The sequence below is a fragment of the Triticum aestivum genome, chromosome 4B, assembly GCF_018294505.1.
Source record: "Triticum aestivum cultivar Chinese Spring chromosome 4B, IWGSC CS RefSeq v2.1, whole genome shotgun sequence".
NCBI lineage: Eukaryota > Viridiplantae > Streptophyta > Magnoliopsida > Poales > Poaceae > Triticum > Triticum aestivum.
Window position 1 is genome coordinate 475,489,921 of NC_057804.1, and position 10,399 is coordinate 475,500,319.

General features: G+C 46.8%; 1 protein-coding gene across 1 annotated transcript; it reads left to right on the forward strand.

Annotated features, from left to right (window-relative positions):
• Window positions 1-7,352: 7,352 nt before the first annotated feature.
• On the forward strand, window positions 7,353-8,937 carry LOC123092802 (vegetative cell wall protein gp1). The gene has a single exon (XM_044514629.1). It carries the CDS (start codon window positions 7,748-7,750, stop codon window positions 8,462-8,464), a length of 717 nt encoding a protein of 238 aa, XP_044370564.1. The 5' UTR covers window positions 7,353-7,747; the 3' UTR covers window positions 8,465-8,937.
• Window positions 8,938-10,399: the final 1,462 nt, after the last annotated feature.

Here is a 10,399-nt window from a genome sequence, read left to right on the forward strand (position 1 = left end):
GACGGAGAAGGAGGGAGGAGGGGAGGAGGGAGGAGGGAGTACCTCAGTGGACGTGAGGCACCAGATCTCCAGCGGCGGCGGCGGTGGACGACAGGGGCGCGGGGGAGAGAGTACTGAGTGAGAGGGAGAGTGAGGGGGTATCCGTCGCGCGGGGGACGATAAGGTAGGGATAGTAGTAGCGCATGTCGAAGAAAAGTGCTACTACTACGAATAATAGCAGTAGCTCGCTATCTGTATACGCGCTGCTACTAAGTGGGGCTAGCCATTATGCCCAGTTCAAACTTAGCAGCAACGCGTTTCGCTAAAACGCCCTGCTGCTGAAAGGATAGCAGTAGCGCATCTAACTGACAGGCGCTACTACTAAGTAGCAACATCCCCTCATTTTACCCTGCGCTACTGCTAAGATTCTATGTATAAGCTTTTTCTTAGTAGTGCCAAATCTTGAGAATGTCGGACCTCTTGCCTTCGTCGTCTTGCTCTTCTTCTTCTTCTTGCTCGGATTGGGATCAGATGTTGTCCCAACTTCAAATGCAGTGGTGCCCTCCAATTCATACTCCATTTCGGTCGGATCTTCATTGTCATTGATCATGTTCGACAAGAATGCCTCCTAGATGGCCATGGTTTGCAAGCATTCATCATGTGCGAAATGAACAAGTGATCTATGGAAAACATTGAACATGTCGTATGCAACTTTGATCGGACAGGAGCAAACAAAACATACTGATTGTTGTTCTCTCATTCCATCGAACATGTCGAGGGCAGCCTGGGCGCCGCCGGTGCCTGTGCTCATCCGCGCCCGAACGAGCTGCGGCGAGTCACATACAGCCACCGTCGGCATATGTGTGGACGGAAAGCTCTCTAGAATGGCCCAGCCGGCCGTCGGATCCTCCTCTGTCCCAACGGGGTCGGATGGCGTAATCCGCATCGATGCTCGGATGGAAGGGGGAGACAGCTCCTCGACCATGTCCGCACCTCCCTGCGACATTGTCGCTGCCTCCCTCTCCCGCTGCCGGCGCCGCCGCATCTTCCGGGCGACATTCTCCGCCTTGCAAGACAGAGTCAAGGAAGTGATACCGACGGACGAGGCAGACTGCGTCTTCGTCGCGGCGGTCGGGGACGGGCTGGACGACATCTAAGGCGGTGAATCGGGGCTGGTGGTGAGGATGGGGAGCAAGGGTGGCGGACAGCGACGGCTCGGGCGAGGGAAATGTTATGGGGCGGCGGGAGGAGGAGGAAGAGTTTGGTAGATTTGGTGCAATTTTCGATGAGGTCGATCTGTCGGGTACGACGTGACGGGCGCGCCTGGGCGCTCTCATATCCCCTCAATATTTAGGCTGTATGAGGGGTGCAGGTCAGCTCGGGCGTCTGATGCCCGTTTAAGAAGCCCGTCTGGGTCAAAATTTCATGACTGGTCAGTGATCAGGTGGCCCGCCTGGACATATGAGGCGGGTTTGGGTTGCCCGGAAGTAGATGCTCTCGTAGCGGTGGTTCTATTCTCCATCTCTTGTCTGTTTTAAAGTACAGTGAGTCGAGTGTTCTACGTCAGTGAGTCGAGTGTTCCACGTCCGATTAACACCATTTTCCAACAAGTGATAACCACAAAGAAGACCTGAAAACCGCACAATAAAAATGTGTCTAGAGAGTCTATGGCGATCACGCAAGAGGTAGGACGGCCCACAGACGCCGGACCGGAAGCCCGGAGCTGGGGCGGCATAAAAATCGAAAAACCGGGCAGGACCCGCCATGTCTTTTTCCCTTGTGAACAGGCGGCTGCTTTGCTCATAGGCTATAGCGCAACTGGACCAAGGATGTGGACGTGGTGCAACGGTCGGCGCTCAACAAAACGCCGACCCCGGCTACGCACGCACACTATTCTATATTTCTATTCCCCCGTGAGATAGCTAGATGCATCCATAGTAGTAAACGCCAACATGGAAATTGCGACAGGATTAGTCAAATGCGAGTTAGGTGATGCGATGCAACCGAAGGAAAAGGGCAGACCTCCCTTGTAGACCTCTAGTTTACCTTGAGGCTTAAGGTTCAGATATCTCAAGCGTGCTGTTTGACTGCAGTCAATCAACACAGTCTCCATGTACATATCCAATTATCCTGACGATATTATAGGAAATTAAGTGGCTGTACGTAATGTGTGCTTGATGTGCATATCCTTACAAGTCTAGCCACGATATTGTACTGTGACTGTTAAAAAAAACGATATTGCATGCGATCGCAAAAAAAAAAACGATATTGCACTGTGCGTTACGGCCAACCTACAACGACCCACGAGAGCAACACGGCATGTCGATCGACCTGCCGCGACCAGTACAGCAGCACCGCGCCATTTTCAATGTACCGTGCCCCCATCGCACGCTCGCCAGGAAAGCCACGCGCGGTACGTTGGACTCTTCTTCCCGCAGCACGGCATGCCACACAATGCGGGCATGCATGTCCCTTTCCTGACAAGATTTGAGCCCTCTCCCGCCTCAGGAATCAGTGCCGACAACGAGAGCAAAGAGGAACGCGAGGCTGCCGTTCCGCCCCGCGAGATTTAGCCGGCAGCCCGACTGACGTTGATCCGGTGCGCAAGTACCCCGCCGACTTCTCCATTAGGGCTCCTTTGATTCAAAGGAATTCTATAGGATTTCTGAAGGATTGAAATCCTTAAGAATTTTTCCTATGTTGGTCCTTTGATTCATAGGATTGGATCCCATAGGAATTTTTCCTATGAAATCTTTTGTACTACATTTCATAGGAAATCTAACATCTACTCCAACCTCTTTTTACAATTTCTTTGCTTTTTCTGGGCCATCAAACACTCCATGCTAATCATGTAGGATTCATGTGTGCATGCCATTCCAACCCTATACTTTTCCTATTCCTACGTTTTGAAAATCGTGCGAATCAAAGAGGGCCTTATTCTTCACATCCGAAAGCGAAACCTGCCGCGCCGGTGCAGCCTACGTATGGCTCTCCGTCGACCGTCCTGCCCGCGGGTTATGGCACATAGATATTCCTACAAATAATCTGATCGCATCCTGTCATTCTGTGCCGATGCTTACGTTTTCCTTTGTGGGTACGTGGTGTCGTCAGTGCTGCTAGTAGTGGTGCTGCCGATTGGTTAGAAGTAGTTATCGGAGCTAGCTGTTGTATTCATGGCGAGCAAGTGGCTGCCTCAGCTCAGAATAATCAAGGTTGCTACGTACTCTACCTCAGAAGCTCAGCTAACATTCTAGAGTAGACGCCATGCATGGGTGGTTGGTTCCTACTAAGAATGATCGACGTGCTTCGAGATTGTTCCAGAGATTTATTAACTGTGTTTGGAACGGGCCGGAAGCTAATGATGACCGTCCGGTTTGTTTATCTGGAAGGGAAGGGGTTGGTTGCCCTGATGGATTGAACTCGTCATTGGCAGAAAAAGGAAGTGCAACTTGGGTGTAAGAAATTTACGGGCCACCGCCCATTGAAGCTCTACGACCTGCATATGTTTTCTTTCTTTCTTTGTGCGAGTGACATATGGTGTTTGACTATATGTATGCCCACTTGGAGAAGCTAAGATAATATCTACTCACTGACTGCCCGTTATTGCAATTGCAAAAGCTAACTTCTTCCACAAAAACCATGAGAACGTATTCTCTGGTGTAAATTGTTGCCCTTCTTGATCTTTTAATTTCAATCTAATAATTTTGTTTCTTAGTTAATGACTTTTTCTAAATTCACATGACTACGTGATATAGTTGCAATGTTACTCTGTAATTTGTATGAAATGCTAGTATGAAGACATTTTCACGGTGTATCCTGGTTTTTTTATGCTACATGGCTACATAAGTATTTATGAAACTTTATTTGTAGCATGTGCATCAACTACGAAGATTCTGGGAAATTATCCTTTGTCTGAGAAAAATGAGTTGCGCCTAACTACTAGCTATAAAAATTAGTTTAGTAAATCAAATTTAGGTAAGATTTCAGCAATGGCTACACCTTCTGTAGTCCAACAATAATGATTACCATAGCGAGGAACACACGTTAAGCATTTCTTTTCATAATGAAGTAGGCTTAGCCTAATTGGTCATACTATCGTACCTAACCATTATACTTTACCTTAGCTTTTCCACTTATTCTTTGCAGGTTCATGTAAAACCATGTGTTGAGCATCATATTGATCTTCTCCTTTTAACAAAAGTTCAAAGGTCACATCTACTTACCTTTTCTACTTTTTACTCTAACCTTTCTCGCTTCATAGTTTGGCATCCATTACTCGTTCGGCATCATATATAGTACTATCTGCCTAACTCAAAACATATTTTGCTCTGAGCAAAAATGATATATATTTTCATCCTCGAAATATTTGTTTTCCTTTAAAATTGGTCGGTGCTTACCAAATCTTCAACCCCTCCGTAATAAATAAAAGAAGAGATATTCACCTCATAGTGTGCCCATATGTTTCCCAAGATGCTTAGATGAATTCTCCCTGGGGGAACAACACCATAAAGAATCACCAGCTCGTCCGACTCACGCCTCTTTACCAAAACACCAATAAAAGAGGCGGTGCATGAGATGCTTGGGCCTCAACGTTAGTGATAACATTGCAATATTATTTTCTGTTCGTTAAGTAAATACATGTCCTTACTCTCTAAGCACAAAGTTGACACTTGGACAAGATTGTTACATCTTTTTTGGGTCCAAAAGTCTTTTTTTGCCAATTCTTATATTGTTCCCGTGACATATTGTTTTTCATTTCTCCCAACAAACCAAATTTCAATACACACCTCTTGTGCAACCTTATTTACCGTTGGTTTCTCTCATTTGGTCATTTATAACAAAAATGGTTTTAATGACAAAACCAAAGGTCGATTTAGAAACAAAAATAATTGCAAAGGCATAATGTATGAGTGATGAAGTGTTTCCATTTTTAAAGCCAAAGAATTTAAATACTAGTACTTTTTTGCGGGGAAAACATTAGTACTTTAAGGAAGTACCCCAAGACTTTATGTATTGTGTTCTTGAGCAAAACCTTTGTGATAGATGTCAAATACTCCATCATTGCATTTATGATGCAAAACACAAATGGGCATAAATAAACTAATTGCAATCAACTAACTTCATCACGTGTCTAGGGCTAGCTTGGATAGCTACATCTTACGGACCATTGCATGCTCCAATCTTCCCCGTGCCTTGATGCAACGCTTGTTCTGAAATTGTAGATGACCCTTTCATCGAGCAGGCTTTCCAATATTTTTGAAGAATCGTAATCCTTTATAAAAAAAATCTATGTGGGTTGTCTACTTGCAAGATCATAACACAGTTGTTTCTCCGAAGATAACCCTTTTTTGTGGCAAACCCTGAAGATTACTTTGCACTACATATCACCTCTTTTTTTTTTTGCGAAAGGCACTACATATCCCTTGATGCAAATACATGATAATGCAAAAATATATCCTTTTAAAAAGTTCATATTTTTTGAAAGCATCATGAGTTGAAGAAGCCCTGCAATTTCAGGACAGGTGTTGCATTGTTGCTGGTTAGCACACCCCGAGGCTTGGTTTGCAAGGGCCGTGACTAGCTAGGTTTCATGAGGTCATGCTTGCAACCGATCATCAAGAATCATCCCTGGCGATCTGCACCGCCCTTTGGTTGTCGATCGCATCCGACGGTGGCGTGCGTGCCGATACGCAAGCGCTGGATTGTTAGGCGAAAAGTCGCTCGCCCATTGACGCACGCACGCGGGTCTTTGAAAAAGGCCAGCCAGGCAAGGCTACAGAAATCCCCGGGCGGCGCTGGCGCGGGCGCCGGCCGGTGGACCCTGTCGCCTATACGGCCCGAGCAGGAAAGGCGGGGTGGAGGAAAGAAGAAAGCAGGTCGGCGGCGTCGCTTTCCGGATCGGACGGACGGGCCGATGCGGCCCAGCGGCACCCATCGGACGGCCGGCGCCGGTTTGGCGGTTGCCGGCCTAGCCGCAGTTGGTCCCTGTCCTCTGGATTCGCGCTACAGCAACGACGAGACCGGCCAGAAAGGCGGGCAGATCTTTATGGGTGGGCTGGCTTCGCGCGTACCGCCGTACGTTGCGGGGCCGCGTTTCCCGTGGAGACCTTCCGGGCCCACCGTCATTGACGCGATATTGTTTTCGTAATCTAGAGTAGCGCTTAGATCAGGTGGCAGCGGTTGCCTGAACTGTGCATGTCGGCATTTTTGTTTTGCAGAACCACCCCCCACTTGCACTTCTTTTTTGGTCCTCGACCCCTCCCTCTCAAAAACAATCGAACAAGGTAAACGCACACTATTTAATTAGTTACCGGCCGGCACTACATTAAGTGAGTGGCAGGATAGATTTTCTCCTATCTATCTATGACGTTTCAAATAATTGCGATCAGTTGGATAACGAAACTATGTCAAGTGGTAAAATGAAACAGTTAGGGCTCATTCGGCTTACATCATTTTCAAATCAAAGGAATAGTAAAAGTAAAGGATTAAGGTGCCTTGCTCACTCCAATCCTTACGAAATACGAATTTTCAATGAGATCTCGCTTGATGCTAAGAATCCTAAAGAATCAGGTCAAGTATGGACACGATGATAAGAATCTACTACCTCTGTTCCTGTGAAAATGAATGCTAAACATAAGAGGGAAAACGTGGATGAAAATGCGGTAGGAGTTTTCCAAAAATCCTCCAAAACGGATGAGCCATTAATGAGTAGCATAATCGAAATGCATGGTATTCTGAGACCATGTAACCGAAAGAAATAATTTGGCAACATCGTAATCCCAATCTAATATGGCAATGTAGATATTTAAATGTATTCCCTGAAAATAAGATATTTCCTCATCACATTTTTACTATCAGCCCGCCAAGGAACATGTCTCAATCAAAAACATCTTAAAATCCAAAGACATAAATAAATGAGTGCAGTGTGGGGATTGCACTATGTTGTACCTGTTTTATAATCTTTTTATGAAAATCAAGGAATAGGCTAGTTAGAACAGTTGGAACCACCCCAATACCAAACGCAACCTACAGCTAGGTATATAAAGATGAGGTTCTTTTCCCCCGCAAAATTGAAAAGACGAGTTTCTTTTGCCAAGAATATAAACATATATCCATGAATGCTATTCTCCGAATAATGCTCCCGGAGAGGCAAGGAATCGGTAATTACCATCCTCTAGAGGGGCATCAGCAAAAGTTTCTAACCCCCGTACGATAGTAATCAACACGTGCAAACCTGCCATTAGCAACACATCTCATCAACACACAAGAAAAAATTCGAGGAAGATAGTTTATATGAGGTCAAATCACCCCCCATAGTACTCAACCAACCAACCCCATCTCATCAACCTTCCTCTATAAAAGAGAGGGCGTTGCACCCCTTAGAGCTGTAGCCCGGAGGCCAGGGTGGGCTTAGTGCATGCATTGGCTAGCTGCTCCCTCCTCTCCTCTCCTCTCCACCGTAGATAGAGCGCCGGCCTTTTCTTCGGTTCTTCACTGATATAGATAGCTTCCATCTTTTTGGTTCACTTCCTCTTCTTGCATGTTCTTGATCTCCTCTCGATCCAAAACCACCGATCGATCGATCCTAGCTAGCATCCTTGTTGTTTTTCTTCCCAAGGATCTAGCTAGTTCTTGCAGATTTCATGCAAAACTAATACAAGTTCTTCCACTTCATTCCCATCCTTGTTTATTTCTCATCTCGTTGTTTAATCTCAACAAGAAACTTGTTGCTCTTGATTCTTCTCCTCCTACTCCTATCTAGTCAGATATGGAGAACGTTCTGCTGGATCGTTCGTCCGGAAGCTTCGAGTACCCCAAGAGGGGCGTCTATGGCGGTAGGCCGGCGAGGCCGCACGGCGCGTACGGCTCCTCCCGCACGTGCCCGCAGTACCATCACTTCCAGAAAAGTGGCGCATGGAACTCCGCCCCGGCTCCCGCTCTTCCATATGCATACCCGAGGCCGCCGATATACTCGTCGCCGTCTCTCCCTCTCCTGCCGTCCAACCAGCCACCCCTCCTGCCGCTCCCACCCACCGCCACCAAGTACGCCACTTTCTCCTACCCACCACCTCCAACACCGCCGCGTGCCGTCAGGCCGGCGGCGCCAACGGCCGTCGCGCCGGCTGCGGCGTCGCGCCAGCTGAGCCAGAGAGACAGGAGGAGGAGGCCGGTTAAGCCGCCGGCCGCAGAACCGGCAAGGGAGCAGAAAAAGAAGAAGCCGCTGGAGCGGGCGACGCCACTGCCGCCGGCGCCCGCGGTGACCGAGGCGCTGGACGACCTCGAGCAGGAGCTGGCCCGGAGCTGCCTCCAGGACCTGCTGCACGCGCTGGCACCGCCGCCCAGCAGCCTGCCGCTGCCCAGGTTCTCCCTCGTCGTCAAAGCGTCTCCCCACTCCGCCACGGCCGGCAAGGTGGTGCCGGCTGCCCCGTCCTGCAACGCTGAGGCGGCCACCGCCGACGGCCTCCGCCGCCTCCTCCGCCTCTAGTATCATGACAATTACCCTGCCGCACCGCGCGCACGTACGTCATCTCGGTGTACCGTTGCTACTGTTAATTATTTCCCTCCAATACTATTATTTCCTGGCTGGGAAAATACGTACTACTAGTAGAAGACAAGGAAAGAAGAGTTATGTGATGCTGGAGCGATGGTCGGTGGCGTGACCCGGTGACCGTGATGTGGGCGTTGAATGGACGCGGTGCGTGCTAGATGGGGTCCAGCCATGAGCCATCGATCGATTCAGGTGAAGAAGATGATGTTGATTAAGCTTTAATTGTGTGGTCCTACTAGATTTCTAGGGTTTACGTTAAGTGCCTGCGTGCGCGCGTATGCTCTTCTTCTTGATTGGGTGATGTGTTTTTTGGAATTACCTTGTATCAAGAGATTAATTAGTACTCCTATATAATGTATGTGGTTATGTTTAAGTGACCTAAATTAAATTAAATCGTGCTTCGTGAAATATTGGCGCGTGTATATGCATATAGTTTCTCTTGTGGTCTTTGTATTAACAAGATTAATGTCTCCCGGGCATTTTTGTTTTCTCGAACAAGCGTCAAAATGCATGGCCATTTATATCAGAAGAAGGTCGTCATGCTACAAACACATCCAGAATTACCATGCTATTTACACATAAAAATACCAGGGGAGGGAGGTATAGTCAGTTTTGTAATTTTCCGGTATCTTCTGTGTAAATAGCACGGTACTATACCTCCCTCCCCTGGTATTTTTACTATTTACACAGAAGATGCCGAAAAATTACAAAACTGACTATACCTCCCTCCCCTGGTATTTTTATGTGTAAATAGCATGAAAACATATGCACCGCGATAACTAAACACCATGATAAGTTTTTGACCGTTGGAGGAAATTTTGCTGAAACATACCCCTGATAAATTTTGTGTAAATAGCATGATATTTTAAGCACCGTGAGCTTGATAGGTTACCTAGAATCACCATGATAACCTTTTGTCTCAGGAAAAAATTATTCAAAACATCCCCGATAATTTTTGTGTGAATAATATGATAATATAAGCACCGCATAACCGATAACTTACAATATAAACATGATGGTAACTTTTTACCAAAGGAAAACAAGTTGTTAAAAGCATACACTCGCCTCGCAGGGCCTCTTAGATGAACACAACACATGATGTGCCACGAAAAAGACACATAATGTTTAGTGTCATGAGGGACACACGTGCTCGTGGGTTGGCCCAAAAAACGCCCACTTTGACCCGCTATAGGCATGATAAGTTACGCAAAAACATCATGATAATTTTTGACCTATGGAAAAAGTTACCGAAACACACCCAGGTTTTTAGGTCTAAGTACCATGATAATACATGAACTGTAGACCCGGTAACTCATGTACAATCCCCCATGGTAACTTTGACCAGGGGCGAGGTGATGTACACATACCCTGATAACTTATGTGTAAGTACCACAGTATTTTACACATCGAAGACCTTATATATAACTTGTGTACAAAACACAGTGGTAACTTTGAAAGGGGTGTTGTTGTTGAAACATAGTACCTGGTAAGTTCTATGTAAATAGCACGGTAACTGACGCAACATAGGCCAGATAAAATTGCATGCGATTACCATGGTAACTTTGTCCTGAGGGAAAATCGTGGTAATTTTCTGTACTTTTTTGTAGTAACACAATTGTAAAAAAAGGGATCAAAACGATTAGTTTCTTTAGTTTGAGCAAAAAATACCTAAGGGTGAGTTGGTTGCGGTGGCGCGCTTTGGTGCCAAGGAGGGGTGGGTTTGAATCCCACATGCGCAATTTTTTTATCATGTGGTAGACGTGAAGAAGTGGCAGTTTTCTCGGGGTGGGCGCGCGAGATGTGCGGGAGAAGCAGGTTTCTCGGGCGAGCCTGCAGTGTCGTTCGGGAGAAGGTGGGGTCGAAGGAAGGGGG

Bases quoted from the DNA above. Each gene is read 5' to 3' on its own strand.
- LOC123092802 (XM_044514629.1), top strand. From the start codon at position 7,748: ATGGAGAACGTTCTGCTGGATCGTTCGTCCGGAAGCTTCGAGTACCCC.